The sequence below is a fragment of the Protomyctophum parallelum genome, assembly GCF_964188405.1.
Source record: "Protomyctophum parallelum genome assembly, chromosome: 10".
Taxonomy (NCBI): Eukaryota; Metazoa; Chordata; class Actinopteri; order Myctophiformes; family Myctophidae; genus Protomyctophum; species Protomyctophum parallelum.
The window spans coordinates 37513919-37530311 of record NC_139704.1 but is presented as its reverse complement, the minus strand read 5'-3'; the positions used below and the strand labels follow the sequence as shown (position 1 = coordinate 37530311).

Below are 16393 nucleotides of genomic sequence, written 5' to 3'. Positions count from 1 at the left end.
TTCCGTTTGTACCCTATCAGAGACCTGTGAGAGGGTTTGTTTGGATTCTATTTAACTCCCAGTTTAAATTAGTCAGAGACAATGACATGATGCTGATGTCATGATGATGATGACATTGTCAGAAATCTGTCAATGAAATTAAATTTCTTCTCAAGTGAAAATAAATCTTCTAATTTGACACTTTAATCTGCAATCGGTTAAACGTTGCTGGAAACCTCATACCGTCCAAAACTGTTACATTTCTTTCAGAACTCAAATTCAAATAAGCAGATCAAACAGATCTGCTACTTTTGATGCTTGTGTGTGACGTAATAGTACGATCAAGTGAAATGTTAATTTAGGGGGGGGGGGGGGGGGGGGGGACAGACAAATTAACTACCGGTATGAAGATAAGAGGTTTTTCTGCCACGACAGCGACGATATGCACCCATCAACTGGTCCGTGTTGCAGACAGACAGAATGTGGGTTATCAGTCTGGTGGGGGGGGAGGGAGAGGCAGAGCTCTTATTGACTGAGGCTAATGTCTGCCCATTGATTCCTCCCCACACACATTATACAGTCATAATCACACTATTGGCGCTGGCAAGCTAATTACAAGTGTGTCTCCTTTGTGTGCCCCGCGATGTGTGTGTGTGCGCAATGCATGTGTGTTTAATGTGCGCGTGCAAGTGTGTGTGAGAGAGAGAGAGAGAGAGAGAGAGAGAGAGAGAGAGAGAGAGAGAGAGAGAGAGGGAGAGAGAGAGAGTGAGTCATTTGTGCATTCCTCAGAGCTAATGACTGTGTTCATTTGACAGGAAACTCAGCAGGACACACACACACACACACACACACACACACACACACACAGTACACACGAGTGTGCAGTGTTTCTCTCACGTAAACCGTGGAGGGTCCGCTACACGACAGCATGACCCGCCATGCTAATGTTCTGAGGGCTAAGCTGTGAGCGTCGTGATGGTCAGCAACATGAAAGTGTTTATGGGCGATGGAACGCACCGCCGCCGCCCTGACGCCGCCTTAGGCCAATCTTCAATCTGGTCGACAGCATGCCGCTGTTGTCAACAGATCTGGTACCACCTTCTGGGTGGTACCAGATCCAAACATGGGAAAAGTCTTCTGCCACCACAAAATGTGGAATGCCCCGACACCATCCATAAACATGTTTATGCTAGATTGATGATTGAATGCATAGGACGTACCACAATGGAAACAAGTCCCAGAAGGACTTTTTTGAGTTATACTTTTAGCCTTCATTTTTTTTAAGATGTTTTTTTTTTTGGCTTTCGCCATTATTTTATATTTTCTTATGGAGGGATAGACAGAAGGGTGACAGCCTGGAAATGGGGAGAGAGAGATGGGGGAGTGACATGCAGTATAGGCCGTTGGGATCTGGAGTCGAACCTGGCCTAATGTTATCTTTGGGTCTACATTTTTCTTTTTTTTATTTTTATCCCACGATTTTGTAACCCAGTTTTCTTTTCACCCAGTGCCAATTATCTAATGTAATCCTGGGCGCTACACTTCCTCTGCCAACCTGGGGGGGCAGCGGACTGACCTCATGCCTCCTTCTATGCATGAGGAGTCCAAGCTGCTTCTTTTCACCTGACAGAGGGGAATTTCCCCGGCCGGACGTAGCGCGTGGAAGGGACACGTTATTCCGACCAGTTCCTTTCCCCTCCATCAGGCTGGCCAGGGGGAGGTTTTAGAGACCAGGATTACGGCATGTTTTTGTGAGGGTATCTACCCTAGAGGAAATGGGGAGAACATGCAAACTCCACACAGAAAGGCCCTATCGCCAACCCCCGCCTCGGGTATGGGCACTGATGACGCGGAGGAGGGAACACGCCGCCAGTGCCCACAGCGTCCCCAGCGGGAATCGAACCCAGGACCTTCTAGCTGTGAGGCGACAGCACTACCAACTGTGCCACCGTGCCCCCTTGGGTCTACATTTTTGTTTAAAATGTTGTCTTGTTACTTTATGTTAAAGCGGCACTATGTAACTTTTTTTAAATTAATGAAATGTACTTTCCAACCTGTATGGTAGAGTATGTAATTACAATAAAACACACACAATTGTAATTGGGGTGGTTGTTTTTTGTCATCCCCCCGCTCTTCTATTGAGACATTTCGATCGTGTCAAAGGTCATGTCTCATGGACACAGGATTCTGACACGAATTCTGACCCGAGGGTCAAGATTCAATTCATCCCCGGCGCAAGCAAGGGATAAAACATTTCATAGCTCAGTGGTAAAACATTTCAGGACTTGCGCAGGAGGCCGGGTTCAAATCCAGGGTAGAAGAGGACATTTACGACCTTATACGTCAACCTTATATTAATTGCAATTTCAGTTTGCGTCATTATTTCCACATTTCTAACTTGATTACAAAAAGTAGATAAGTGGTTTTGCGAAGAAATAATGCAAATAAAACTCATTCCCCGGACAGTACACATCATCTGCACACACACAAACATCTGACCATCACAGTGAGAATAAAATATAGGCCTATAAAAATGGAGGCTCAGTGAACCGTTTGAAAGACAACGGGGGGTGGGGGGGGGGCACGCGGCGAGCGTAGCTTACTAAGCAGGGGTATGAGACAGCTCGCGTCAACCTCCCACTGTTTTTATTAATACTTGTGTCAGAAACATTAAATGGCGCCGCTGGTAGCCGGAGCGGCGAGGGCCTCCATTCAACATGTACACTGCTGGAAGACGGCGAAGGAGAGAGCTCTGTGTTAACCCATTACATTAATGAGGAAAGATGCACTCTCAGAGTTTTTGTTGCTCGAGTCAATGTAGCAATAGCACGTGAAGGCCTGCATTCAACATTGGGCCAAACAAAGAATTAGAAAGTAGAAAAAAAACGTTTTTTTGTTGTTTTTCTTCTTTGTAATTATTTGTTTGGTCCAAAATATTGTGTGTGTTGTCATGATTTGTCACGACAAGAGTTGGCTTCGTACGACGCTTAAAAGGTCTTTAAATAAATTAAATAAGAAATGCATTGGGATTCATTTCCTGGGCCACTCGTTGTTCTGAAAGGGGAAGGGACTATGACGCTCTATTGGCATCAAAATATAACGTTGCTGTCGGGGCAGAAAAGTCCTATCTCCATATTTTTACTTTTTGTGTTCTGCTCTACCTCCTGAGCCACAGTCGCCCCATATGTTATATATTAATGTGCTTGATCATACATCAAAAGTAGCAGATCCAACATTAACAAACTTGAAACGCAGCGTGAAGCTTGTAGATCTGCGACATATGAGGTTTCCACCCGACAGAGACGATAAGTAGAAGAACTCAAAATTGTACAAAAATAAACACTGTTGTTGACGCATTTTGGACTCATAACGTTGCTTTTGGGGGAGAAACCTTGTATCCCACGTTATAGCCCACGAAAATAGCCTGTCTACTTCACACAACATGTCACATTATACTTGTAGATCTGCTATTTTCAGTATTTTAAGATGTTTTTCTTTTAAATAATAACATCTTTAAAGTAACTAAAGCTGTCAAATAAGAAGTAGAATATTTGCCTTTCAAATGTAGTGGAGTGGAAGTATAAAGTATAAAAAAAACACTCAAGCAAAGTACCTAAGAATTGCATTTAACCCGTTAAAACCGGGAAAAGCATCCGTGTCAGTTTAGATATTAAGAGTTCAAAAATAACTGATGGGCGACGGGTCTCTGGCGCAAACATTTTCAGATAAGACCTACATGTTTCCACCACTGCTGTGTGTTAACATCACATTACACTAATGAGGAGAGATGAGACGCAGATAGCAGCAGCAGCGCTGGGCCATTGCAATCCCAGGGCCTTGTGTCAGATAATTAGGATTGTGAATATTAGCGGCGTGAATAGGAGTTAAGGCCGTCCATCGGCATGATGATGTATCCGTACTTTGTGCCCCCTATAGAGAGCAGCTCTGAAGGATGCTAATGTTAAACGTTGGTCGGGGTTGAAACTTGAAACCACCACCTTTAGAGCAGGGGTTCGCCAAGTTATTTTGGATTATACTACACAGTACACACAGTGCATAAACTTTCCTTAATGATTATATCTGGTTTCAGAATTTATTTATGATGAATCTTCCCTATTATTGGGGGTGGGCCGCGAGACATAGGCCAAAGCATTTCCTGGGGTCCCCAGCCAAAAACTTTGAGAACTGCTTTAGAGGCCGATTGTGAATGAGTTTGTTTGGATGAGTGCTAGGTGAACAGAAAGTACACACCAAAGACTTATGCCGATTTAGTCTTCTTTCTTCAGTGTTCAAAAATAATGTTTATTCTTCCAAAAATAGCAATTCATGAAAAAAGAAAACAATAAAGTGAATAAACGTACAGACCTCTAATTCAAGCCTAAGTCTAGCGCTAAACCTTTTACTGAGGGTGTGCTTACTCAACACAACAGTCTAGCAGATATAGACAAATATGCTAGCAAACATTGTGTCCGCGACCCACAAATGGGTCCCGACCCAGTATTTGGGTCGGGACCAGTAGAGAGTCTACTCTACACACTAACCTGTTCTCCAGGCTGGAGCTCCTGCAGGATGGCATGGAGGTCAGGACAGGCCTGTCTTCTGGAGCAGGACTCGGGGGCGGCGGGGGGTCCAGAGGTGGGGCTCTCCTCGCTGGAGGCGGCGGGCGTCTCACTCAGAGCGGGGAAGAAGGTCAGACACTCGCAGTCGGACATTTCGTCGGATCCACCGGCTCCTCCGGGCTCACACAGGATCCTGGGCTCTGGAGGAGGACACTCGAGAGCTGTTTGTCCACACTCATAACAAACATCCTATAGTGCACTGATTTTAACATTTCACTAGAGCATAAGCCCTTGAGGGGCACATAATTCTTTCACCAGAATGTACTAAAATTTGTACTAAAGCAAGAAATCCTTAACCTGACGCTGCCAGATGAGGGCGGTATTGGGTAACCATGTTCCCCAACACAGCACTCATCTGGGATCTCTCAGGGAGTTGAGCTGACAAAAATCCGTTCCGTACCGAACCAATCAGCGTGAGCTAAGGGCGGGATATGTGCGAAACCGGATGTGAAGCTATATAGACACGTCAATATGATTGGTTGTGTTTGCACGCCCACACGGTGATAGACAGACGGTCCCATCCAATCATCTACCAAGTATCTTGAAAAAAAGGAACAGCCCCGTCATCGAATTTGCTTCCGCGATCCCAGATCCCAATAAGCTGTGAAACAAATTTGTGTAGCAAGCTTCTTGGATCTGGCAGCATCAGGTTAAGAAATCCTGCCCTCTTCTGACGACTATATATACACCGCGAAATTTAATATAGAGATATGCAACCACACTCGCAATTCCCCAGTATTGTCTCTCTGTACCTGCTTCAGGCTCCGTTCCACTTCTGTTGTGGTGGTCAGAGGCTCCGGTCCTCAAACACAGACACAGGGACCCAGGCACCTGTCAGAGCCACAGGGAGATCTGTTCAACCAGCGCTTCTCAAACATTTTCAAGGACGCCCGTTTGAAAAACACAACCGCACAGCAACATCACTTTGGGCTGTGCTGTGAGCTTGTACACGTTTTGAAAAAAATATTTTTGAATTTTGAACGTTTTAGCACAAAACCTTTTCAAGTGGGGGTTCGCGGCATGAAAAGGTTAAAGAGGACTACTGCCGTACGCGTCCATTTGGTTCCATTCGCATACTCTCTGAGAACCCATTAAGACCTGGAACGCATCTGTGTCACGTTAGCGTTTAACCACATTATTTTAAACTTTAGCTAATTTTGTAAAATCATGAAAACGTGTGAAAATCCGTCAATATATATTCTTTCACAGCACAAACGTTTTTAACTCATATCTCGTGAAAAAGTGTGTAAATCCTACTGCAATGCATTATGGTTACCCGTTTGGACCATCTCAGGGCCCTCCTGCGGATGCGCGGTCGGGTGCGGTTGGGCCCCTCGGCCGCGTCCTGCACCCAGTCCCTGGTGGTGGGGGCCTCCACCCCTGGCCCGGGGCCGAACACCGCCCTCTCCCGGAGCAGGTCCACCTCCACCCGCAGCCACTGGCCGCTCACCCGCTCCCACTCACTGGAACACAGCTGCAGGGGAAGGTGGAGGAAGTACGGTTTATTTATAGGAGCACCTTTCACGTTTTTTTTTACACCCGTGTGAACCCGACATCATCCAATATTTTATTTTATATACTTCCTCATAAATTCATTTGCTACACAATTACACAATGCGTGTAATACCACTTATCGGTCATGTTAAACCGACGCAAATAACATGTTGAGAATTATATACATAGCCGATTACCCTATTTGCTCAGACACATGTAAATTCTCCTTTCATTGGCAAATGTGACACGAGTTAGGACAAAGAGCTGTATATAGAAATAAAATATATAAAAATAAATCACTTGTATGATGATAAGAGCGCCCTTCACTTCACACATCATCATACGTCACAAATGTAATTCCGGCTAATCATTGTTTTTGTGTTTACACAAACAGACAAAGCTGGGCATAGGAGGAGCCTCAAAAAACAAAGAACAGAAACGGAAGAACAGAAACCGAAATAATGTATATAGCTGCAAGCAGCGATAAGACGGGGCCAAGCCTTAAAAGCTTGGGTCGTTCTCTGGTTGGAGACTGGAGATGACATCACTTTTTTGTTACGCTGATTGGCTGAAGCAAGGGGTTGTCTGTCAATGACAGCCTGTACTCCTGCAGCCAAGCATGCATTAGCAGGGTCCAGATTCTTCCGCACAAATTAATGGAAATGCGATGTTAAGGGGGAGTAGTTAACCAGGAGTAGATAGAGTGGATCATATAATTCATACAATCATATAATTGGGAGATCTAAAGGTCAAAGGTCCTTTGACGAATGACTGAGCTTCAGTTCTTGACCGTAACACCCAATCATAAAAAGGACAGGCCATGTCTTATACTTTTAGAAATATGCGGGAGCTCAGATTGGGCTGAAGTCATACGTCATATATAGATATGTCACAGACGACTTGACGTCACAGGTCGGCCACATGAAGTACTGTATATAAGATTGCCTATTTTTGAACTGCATATTATTACTCCTTCCTTCCTTCCTTCTATCAGAAGTCTACAAATCCATGCGTAAACACACCATGACGACTAAATCAAAGGAGTTCATCCCTGCCTCGTCTGGAAGTGAGGACAGCGAGGTGGAGACCAAAGCTAAGATAAAGAAGACCGGCAGCAGCACGCCGAAGACAAAAGATTCCGGGAAGAAACGCAAGAGGGACAGCTCAAAGCAGAGCGGCGAAGACGACAAGTTGGACCTGGGCAAAATGAAGTTCGTCAGCGTGTCGCTCTTCAAAGGCCAGGTCCTGATCGACATTCGACAGTACTGGATGGACTCGGATGGAGAGGCGAAGCCGAGCAGGAAAGGCATCTCCTTGAATCCCGAGCAGTGGCGCCTACTTACGGACCAGATCTCTGAGATCAATGACCGGGCCAAGAGGTTATCATAACTGGCTCCCCCAACGTTATGTTTGGCATAAGGTTCTATGCACAGCTTTTTGTGTGTGAGCACGGAACGTGTTTGTAGCACGGAATGTGATGATTTGATTGGCTGAGCACAGAATGTGATGTGTGATGATGTATGATGATAAGAGCGCCCCTCACGTCACACAAGTGTGATCTTTTTTTGTTCAAAACAACTAATATATCGTCACTGTAGGGCAGAAACCTATCTTAGTATTTTAACTTTTTGTGTATTTCTCTCTGAATTAATGCCCCTACTTGATCGTCACTTGTATCTGCTACTTTTGCTATATATTTTTTATCCTAACATTTTACAGTTTTGGACATGAGGTTTCCACCCGACAGAGACTTCGGTGTGTATATATATAGATTAGAAAAACTGATTACAGCTGAGGTCTTCAAAATAATAATAATGGGACGATTTCCCACGATGCACCACACATCGTGTTATTGCAGACACGCACACACTTAGTCTGAAGTTGATTTGGTTAGTCAGTGCTCGAGGTACAGTATGCCCTGGACAGGCAGACAGATAGACAGACAGACAGACCTGCATGTTGTTTCTCCTCATGTTCTCAAACATGTCATGACCTCTCTGTCGCTGAGACTCCATGCAAGACAGAAACTCCTAGAGAGAGGGAGCGAGGGAGGGAGTGAAAGAGAAAGAAAGAACATCGTGAGTTGTCCGAATGAAAAGAATGGGCCAAGCAATCACTTCCAGGGACCTTGCACCTGCACACACACACAGACACACTCACATAGACATGCGCGCCCACAATCGCAACACAAAGATATAGATGGAATATTCATCACGGTATTGTTTGCTTCCCTCATGCAATTACAACACATTCAAACAATTACAGCTGGTCTAAATTGCATTCGCCGGGGCAAAATAAGCTAGTGGCTACACGGTCATACAATAACACTGTCTGGAAATGTAATCATTTGTGGGTGTTGATCAAATTAACATAAACATTAATATCACTGAGAAACGCTGTAGTTAAGGGTATTGTAGCTGTGTGTGTTTGTGTGTGTGTGCGTGCGCGCAGGGTTTGTTCATTTTATAAAATAAAACAGAGTGGCAGGCATTTTCTTACCCACTTCCCTATATGTTTTGTCGCGCGACAAACAGCAATTATTCTACAAAGATCAATTATTTTATTTAGTAAATTACACATTTTGACACATTTGCCCGAAATAGGGACACTAGGGTTACGGTGGCTTTATTAATTCCTAAATTGTGATATTATCAAACATGAACAAAATTATATGTATTTGGCTGCAGGACCCCCCATCTCAACCAGGGACCCCCCCAGAAGCAAAGATTTGAGTTAATGTTCGCTTTAAGAAATATAAAATTAAAAGATTTGCAAAAAAAAATGATTTTTCAAAAATAGCAAGCTCACAGCTCGCAACTTCGTGCTGTGAGCTTGTAGATCTGCTATTTTTGACCAGCAAAAGTATACAATAATGCTTTTTAGCATGTCTACAATGACAGAAAGATTCTGGTTCTGAAACTGGCCTGAAGGAGAAGTGAGGATAATAATTGGCAAAACGCTAAGATTTTAAAGATAATGTTGTTGCGGGCAGAAAACTCATCGTATCACAGCGTCACACTGGAAGTATCAAATGTAGCAGATCTACAAGCTCGAAACACGGCGCAAAGCGGCGCATTTGGAGCTTGTCGATCTGCTACTTTTGATGCTTTTGAATTTGAATCCTGAAATGTAACGGTTTTGTGAGGTTTCCACTTTCCAGACATAGTTCTCCTCTCCAAAGCCTCTTCTGGCCACACAGGTACCACAAATATACGTATCAATTTATACAACTTGAACTTGAAATACAGGTTATTCTTTTCCATCTCCGACGGTAACGATATCCACCAGTGAAAACCTTTCCAGACAATAATTGCTACGACCTGCAGAAAGGCCACAGTGTGACAAACTTGTGGCCCATTCTCCGAAATAAACTCCAAGGAACAAACTTTGTCACGCTATCTGGAGAGACAAAAACAGCGCCTCTAAATGACCGCCTGCCTGGCCAAATGAGAAGTTACGGAGAGCGGAGGAAAAACAAAGAGAGCGATTACAGAAATATTAGAGACTAATAATGAAGTTTACCAACTAGCCGTGTTTTGACAGATAAACAGCGAGTCGGCGTCGTCACCTCCTAATTTCATTCCTTCATTTGGACAAACATAAGTAATATATAGCATTAATTACCCCATTTAGCAGATAGCAACCTCATTGTCTTTTTAAGCGCTGCATTAAATACATAACTCGTCGCTTCCCCTCCGCAATTAACATCAGTACATCACACTCATTTCCATTTTAATGACTTCCCAACAATAAGCCACCTTTGATGATAAGGCAACATAATGTCAACTTCATTCTTGGGCTGGCAGTGGAATGTGTAATGCACTTAACGTGATCATTAGTGCTGTTAATTATCTTTCTAATATGAGGACACAGATATGATTATGGAAACGGCATTCACTGATGAAATAAATCACTGGGAGCTTTTTGTCGCTGGAGCTTGACTGAGGACATTCCGTCGATCAGAACACTCACTCACTCTCTCTCTCTCTCTCTCCTCCATTCATTCATTACCTTACAGTGTTGCTTTATCCCATTTTGACCTGAGATCAGATTCTAAAAATGTCGTTTTCGAAAATATCAGACCTACAAGCTCATAGCGCGCCACCGAGTGGCGCGCTATGAGCTTGTAGATCTGCTATTTTTCAATAGCTAAAGCATAACATAATGCCAACACCAAAAGGGGTTCCCGCCAAAAATGGGTTAAACAATTCCTCTCCCGCTGAATGAAAATCAACATCTAAAAGGACTGGAACTTACACGGAAACGTATTATTACGACCGTTCAATAACTAAAAGACATTTCCCCCAATTAAGTCCTCTCTCATCAATCACCGCATAACGAAGTTGATCGCATGAACCCCTAGCATCACGGGGGGGACGTTTGACGAAAATTGGCCGATCTACAAGCTCACAACGGGCTCACACGGCCCCATGCAGTCAACTACGGTAAGTATGGATGTATTGGTTAAAATAGTGGCTCGTTAATTAAATCAGCAATTAATGAGGAATTCATTGATTAATCAGCAATTAATGAGTCCATTTGCTGATAAAAGGACTGACGTTTAGATCGGTGGTTCTCAAAGTGGGGTCCGGGGACCCCCAAGGGTCCTTAGGTGGGTTCCCTAGCAAATAACACAATCATTTTAACCACTTAATCCGTTTATACGTTGGCTATTCAAAAACAGCAGATCTACGAGCTCACAGCGAGCTTGCACATCTACAATTTTTGAAATCTTAAAACAAAAATCTAAAAAAGGCACGAAACATCTTCAGATGGGTGTCCGCACGGCCAAATGCATATCAATTTGGGTGGTTCTTGACATGAGAAAGTTGGCAAAGCACTGATTTAAATATCCCTAACACTCTCTCAATACAAGTGGAAAGCTCTGGCTAGAGTTCTGCTCCCGACTCTGCGGGAAGCAAACTTAACGTACTCCCTCTCTCTCTCTCTCTCTCTCTCTCTCTCTCCCTGCCTTTCAGACGGGAAAAAACCATTCATCACCCTCCCTGATAGCCTGTCAGAGGCTGATATGATAAAGAATAACATCAAATGAATAATGTTTTCATCAGATTGGTACCGCTATAATTGCCATCCCCGATTTCTTTGCGGAGAAAAAGGGACAACACACACCAATGGGGGGAAGTGGCCCGCACGCACTTTGTGGGATTTGTTTTGCGACAGAGAGACACAGACGCGGTAATTTCATGCCTGCGTGCCTGAGTAATACGTCCCCGTTCCCGTCTCCAGATGGCGCGACGTCTTAAGCGGCGTGGGGGAACTAATGATGTGGCGCCACGTGTTTTTCGGAAGGGGGGGGGAGGGGGGAAACAACAATAAACGCCGTCTTTAACCTTCAGCGGCAAACAGTAGCGCTTGTAGCCGAGCGTTGTTCCCCTGGATGGGCCCAAACAGATATATCAATTACTCTGCCCACTCAGGGGCGCTCAGCTGTGATAATCCAAATCCATTTAAAGGAATAATCAAACACCCCCACAGGGCTGGAGGGCCCACAGCACAAACACAAAACGGTGACTTTGGGAAGACGATTTGTGTGCGCACACGTGTGTGCGTGTGTGTGTGCAATCTGCAGGAGCCTGGGAGAGGCCGTTGTGTTGCCCTGCCCAAACAAACACACACGTGTGAGCTATGCCATTGCTTAAAGGGCCACTTCACCCCTTTTGCAACCAGGTCTTATTTTAATGATGTTTGGGACAAGAAACACTTTCCTGGGTTTTTTTTTTATGTGGGTAATGTGTAATGTGTTTTTAGATATTTTAGTATTTATTTTAGTATAAGTGTCCATGGGCTCCATGATGTCATGGACACTGGGCTCACTTCCTTCCTGGACTACAATTCCCATAATGCTTTGGTCCACTGCTCCTCCTTGTGGATAGGGGGAGGGCTGTCTTACTGAGACAACATGTAGTCCAGGAAATAACATCATTCAAATAAAATCTGGTTGCAAAAGCGGTGAAGTGGCCCTTTAACTTTGTGTTTTTTCATAATGCCTCTACTTGGTCATACTACGGCGTCACATGAAAGCATCTTAAGTAGCAGATCCGTAAACTCGACGCGGCGCGTTTTGAGCTTGTAGATCTGATACTTTTGCAAATTTTTCATTTGAATCCTGAAAAGTGAGCGTTTTGGACATAATGAGGTTTCCACCCAACAGAGAGTGATACAGTATACTGTATTGTGGATTGGATTTAACGCTTTCAAACAGTTTGTGTCCAAGGCACACCTGTACACCGGCACACCTGTATTCATAGTGAAATTAGCGTGCTGCATCACAATGTGTTGTGAGCTTGTAGATCAGCGATTTAAGCTTTTCTTTGTGTAAAAGAAATATTAAATAATAATATGAATGAAATTTGGTTAAACCATATATTTTATGGTATATACATAGAAATGGCATGAGGGCAGTACTGATACAGTAAGTTAAAAGACCATTTGTAACTTTCTGTATAGTTGTAGCAGTATGTCAGGCGAAAAGTAAATTTAAATTTACTGCAGTAAAAGTACAAAAGTATTGGTATCAAAATGTACTTAAGGTACCAAAAGTACAAAGTACTCTTTATGCAGAATGTCAATTTTCACATGCTTTAAAAAAAACCAATCTTTTGAAAATAGCCTGTACTGTAAAGTACTGTATTTTGACAGCAACTGCCTGTCATCATTTCCCCCCCCCTCCCTATACAGTATTAAGATGTTGATATTAATTTTGTATTAATCTTTAGGACCCCAAATCATACCCTAGAAAGCACTAGTGTCTATTTCAAACACAAAGTGTTTTTTACCATATTTTGACGGGAGCAACTGCCTGTCATAATTTCACCCCTTCCCTATCTAATTATTGGACAGCATCAAGTGTTTTTTGTCATATCTTTAGGATGAATACAAGCGTCTATTTCAAACACAAAGTGTTTTTGACTGGGGAATCATATTTTTGTCATAATTTATTATTGGACAGCATAAAGATGTTGATATTAATTTTGTGTTCATCTTTAGGTCCCCAAATCATACCATAGAAAGCACTAGTATGCATTTCAAACAGTGGTTTTTTTTTTTTACCTGGGAGTCATATTTTGACTGCAGGAAATGCCCGTCATAATTTCACCCACCTCCTTATCGAAGTATTTGACAGAATTAATTTTGTATTCATCTTTAAGGCCCCAAATCACACCTTAAAAAGCACGAGTGTCTATTTCAAACACAATGTGTTTTTGATTGGGGAAATCATATTTTGACAGCAGCAACTGCCTGTCATAATTTCACCCCCCTCCGTATAGAAGGATTGGACCGTTTTAAGAAGTTGATATTGATTTTGTATTCATCTTTAGGGCCCCAAATCACACCTTAGAAAGCATGAGAGTCTAATTTCAAACACAAAGTATTTTTTGACTCCGGAGTCGTATTTTGACAGCAGCAACTGCCTATCATCATAATATTAACCCCTCCATATCTAAATATTGGACAGTATTAAGATGTTAAGCACGAGTGTCTACTTTAAACACAAAGTATTTTTTGACTGGGGAGTCATACAGTATACTGTAGGCCTACTGTACTGTATAGACTAGGGCTGAAGTGTTTAATATATGTTTGTTTCGTAATAATATTACAAATCTACAAAGTCACTAGCAACTACAAAGTACAATATTTGCCTCTGAGATGCAGTGGAGTAGAAGTAAAAGTACTGCAAATTGGAAATACTCCAGTAAAGTACAGCATATGAGTAAATAGTTCCTTTCCAGTGCTGGGTGTGTGAGTTACCTCCACGGTGACGGACTCTCTGCCCAGTCTTCTCTGAACAGAGCGGAGGGCACTGCTGATCACACCAGCCATCTTAAATGCACCGCCGCTGGCCTTGCTCCTCTGAGACTCTGAGGGGAGCAGTGGTGGGGAAAAGTACTCAATACTGCAGTGTAGAAGTACTGTACTCTGTTACAAGTAGAAGTAGAAGTAAATTATGCGGAATGTCCCATTTCAAGTTTTCAAAATGTATAATTCTTTTTTTTGAAAATAGCAGATCTACAAGCTCACAATGCGTCACATCGTGACTCTAAAGACGAAACGGAAGTGGGGAGGAGGCTCCACTTATGCTTTATCGCTTACTCATGAGCCGAGCTTCCGTTGCTCCAGAGTCCAGACTGTATGATGGAAGCATTTGAAAATTGCGAGAGGCAACAGTCTGGCCAGGCAAGAATACTATTACTCTAATCCTCTTTCTACTTCTATCACTGCTACTGATAATGTGACACTGACGTATGTACAGTATATGTGCCAGGCCTTACGGGACATCTCCTACGGGGACACTGACCTATGTATATGTGCCAGGCCTTACGGGACATCTCCTACGGGGACACTGACCTATGTATATGTGCCAGGCCTTACGGGACATCTCCTACGGGGACACTGACCTATGTATATGTGCCGGGCCTTACGGGACATCTCCTACGGGGACACTGACCTATGTATATGTGCCAGGCCTTACGGGACATCTCCTACGGGGACACTGACCTATGTATATGTGCCAGGCCTTACGGGACATCTCCTACGGGGACACTGACCTATGTATATGTGCCAGGCCTTACGGGACATCTCCTACGGGGACACTGACCTATGTATATGTGCCGGGCCTTACGGGACATCTCCTACGGGGACACTGACCTATGTATATGTGCCAGGCCTTACGGGACATCTCCTACGGGGACACTGACCTATGTATATGTGCCAGGCCTTACGGGACATCTCCTCCCACAGTGGACTGACGTCCGTCATGCCGACGGAGCCCGGCGTCCCGCTCTGATTGGCTGAGATTTCGATCTTGTAGTGGCTTTCAAGGGTGTGGCGTCTCTCCGTCATGACCTTGGACCAGCATGCCTCTGCCAAGGATGTCAGCTCACTCTCAACTGTGACACACACACACATACACACACACACACACACACAACCATTTCTCTTGTGAGGAGGACCAGGAAAATAGTCATCATAATGTCATCACAACCATTTCTCACTTTGTACCGTGTGTGGGGGACATATTGTCCCTCCCAAGTGCAACACATTCAGAGTTATTGGAGGTCCTTCACATGATTTTGACAGGTTTGAGAACCATTGGTCTGGTCTGAACACTCAAGGAGATGGAGCTTCATATCGACGTTTAAGAATATAGACAACAATTGAGAGATGGTCTCTGTCACCCTTGGACTTAAGTTCTAGAATAGAGGCAGTCAAGATGAATGTTATACCTAGGATATTATATTTCTTTCAGTCTCTACCAGTGGAGGTGCCTGCCAAACAGTTTTGTGAATGGGACAAAATTATATCTAGATTTATCTGGAACGGAAAAAAACCGAGAATCAGATTCCAAACTTTACAACTCCCTAAAGAAAGAGGGGGACTATCCCTTCCAAATTTGAGGGATTACTATTATGCGTCACAATTAAGACCTTTAATATGTTGGTGTGATGATAAATGCGAGGCTAAATGGAAAGCTTTGGAAATTAAATCAATCAACATCCCTATTCAGTCTTTAATTGGGAACAAAGACCAGGCTAAGTCATACTATGACATTTTAGACCCATTCACAATATTTACTTTAAATACTTGGTTCAAAGTCGTGAAACTGTTCAAAATGGAGAGGACAATCAGGGTGTTGAGGTGGCCCGCTTACGATCCAGATTTTAAGCCTGGTGTGTACGATCAAACTTTCAGGCGATGGGCTCGGTATGGTTTTTCCTCTTACAGTACTGCCATGAAAGGCAATGTGTTATTGAACTTTGAACAATTGAAAGATATGTGTATGTGCATAGATAACAAGGACTTTTTTAGATACCTCCAAATACGAGAGTACTTTATGGGGGAGGTGAAAGCATCCGAGCCGGTGGCCTCAAACGATCTCATACAGGTTTTTATTCAGGCATATAAGCATATAAGCATATAAGTCCAAAAGAGTAGTGTCCAGTATATATAATGCCCTGGTTTCAGCTAGGGTCAATTCCACAGAGTACATTAAAACTAATTGGGAAAAAGAGTTGGAGATTACCATCACATCAGAAGAATGGGCAAACATGTGCAATACACAAATTACATCCACCAATTCAAGAATGTGGAGAGAATTCTGTTGGAAGACCCTAACGAGATTTTTTATTACCCCCAAAATTAAATCAAGACAACTGAAAACAGATCAGCCATGCTGGAGACAGTGTGGCTACAAGGGGGCGGGCCACGCTCATATTTTCTGGTCTTGTCCTAAAATTCAGAAATACTGGCAGGACATCCACTCCACCTTGGAGACCATTCTG

General features: G+C 43.4%; 1 protein-coding gene across 5 annotated transcripts in view; it reads right to left on the bottom strand.

Moving 5' to 3' along the window:
* wdfy4 (WDFY family member 4) overlaps positions 1 to 16393 on the bottom strand; it is a 111387-nt gene that overhangs the window by 36042 nt on the left and 58952 nt on the right. For 4 of the 5 annotated variants that reach the window (XM_083775713.1, XM_083775714.1, XM_083775715.1 and 1 more), the window contains exons 41-46: positions 14810 to 15001; positions 13863 to 13972; positions 8045 to 8122; positions 5875 to 6072; positions 5351 to 5429; positions 4521 to 4738 (exon numbers count right to left, since the gene is read on the bottom strand). In XM_083775713.1, coding sequence (XP_083631839.1) covers positions 4521 to 4738; positions 5351 to 5429; positions 5875 to 6072; positions 8045 to 8122; positions 13863 to 13972; positions 14810 to 15001 — 875 coding nt within the window. The remainder of the gene's footprint in view (positions 1 to 4520; positions 4739 to 5350; positions 5430 to 5874; positions 6073 to 8044; positions 8123 to 13862; positions 13973 to 14809; positions 15002 to 16393) is intronic. The other variant, XM_083775717.1, reaches the window with a different exon arrangement.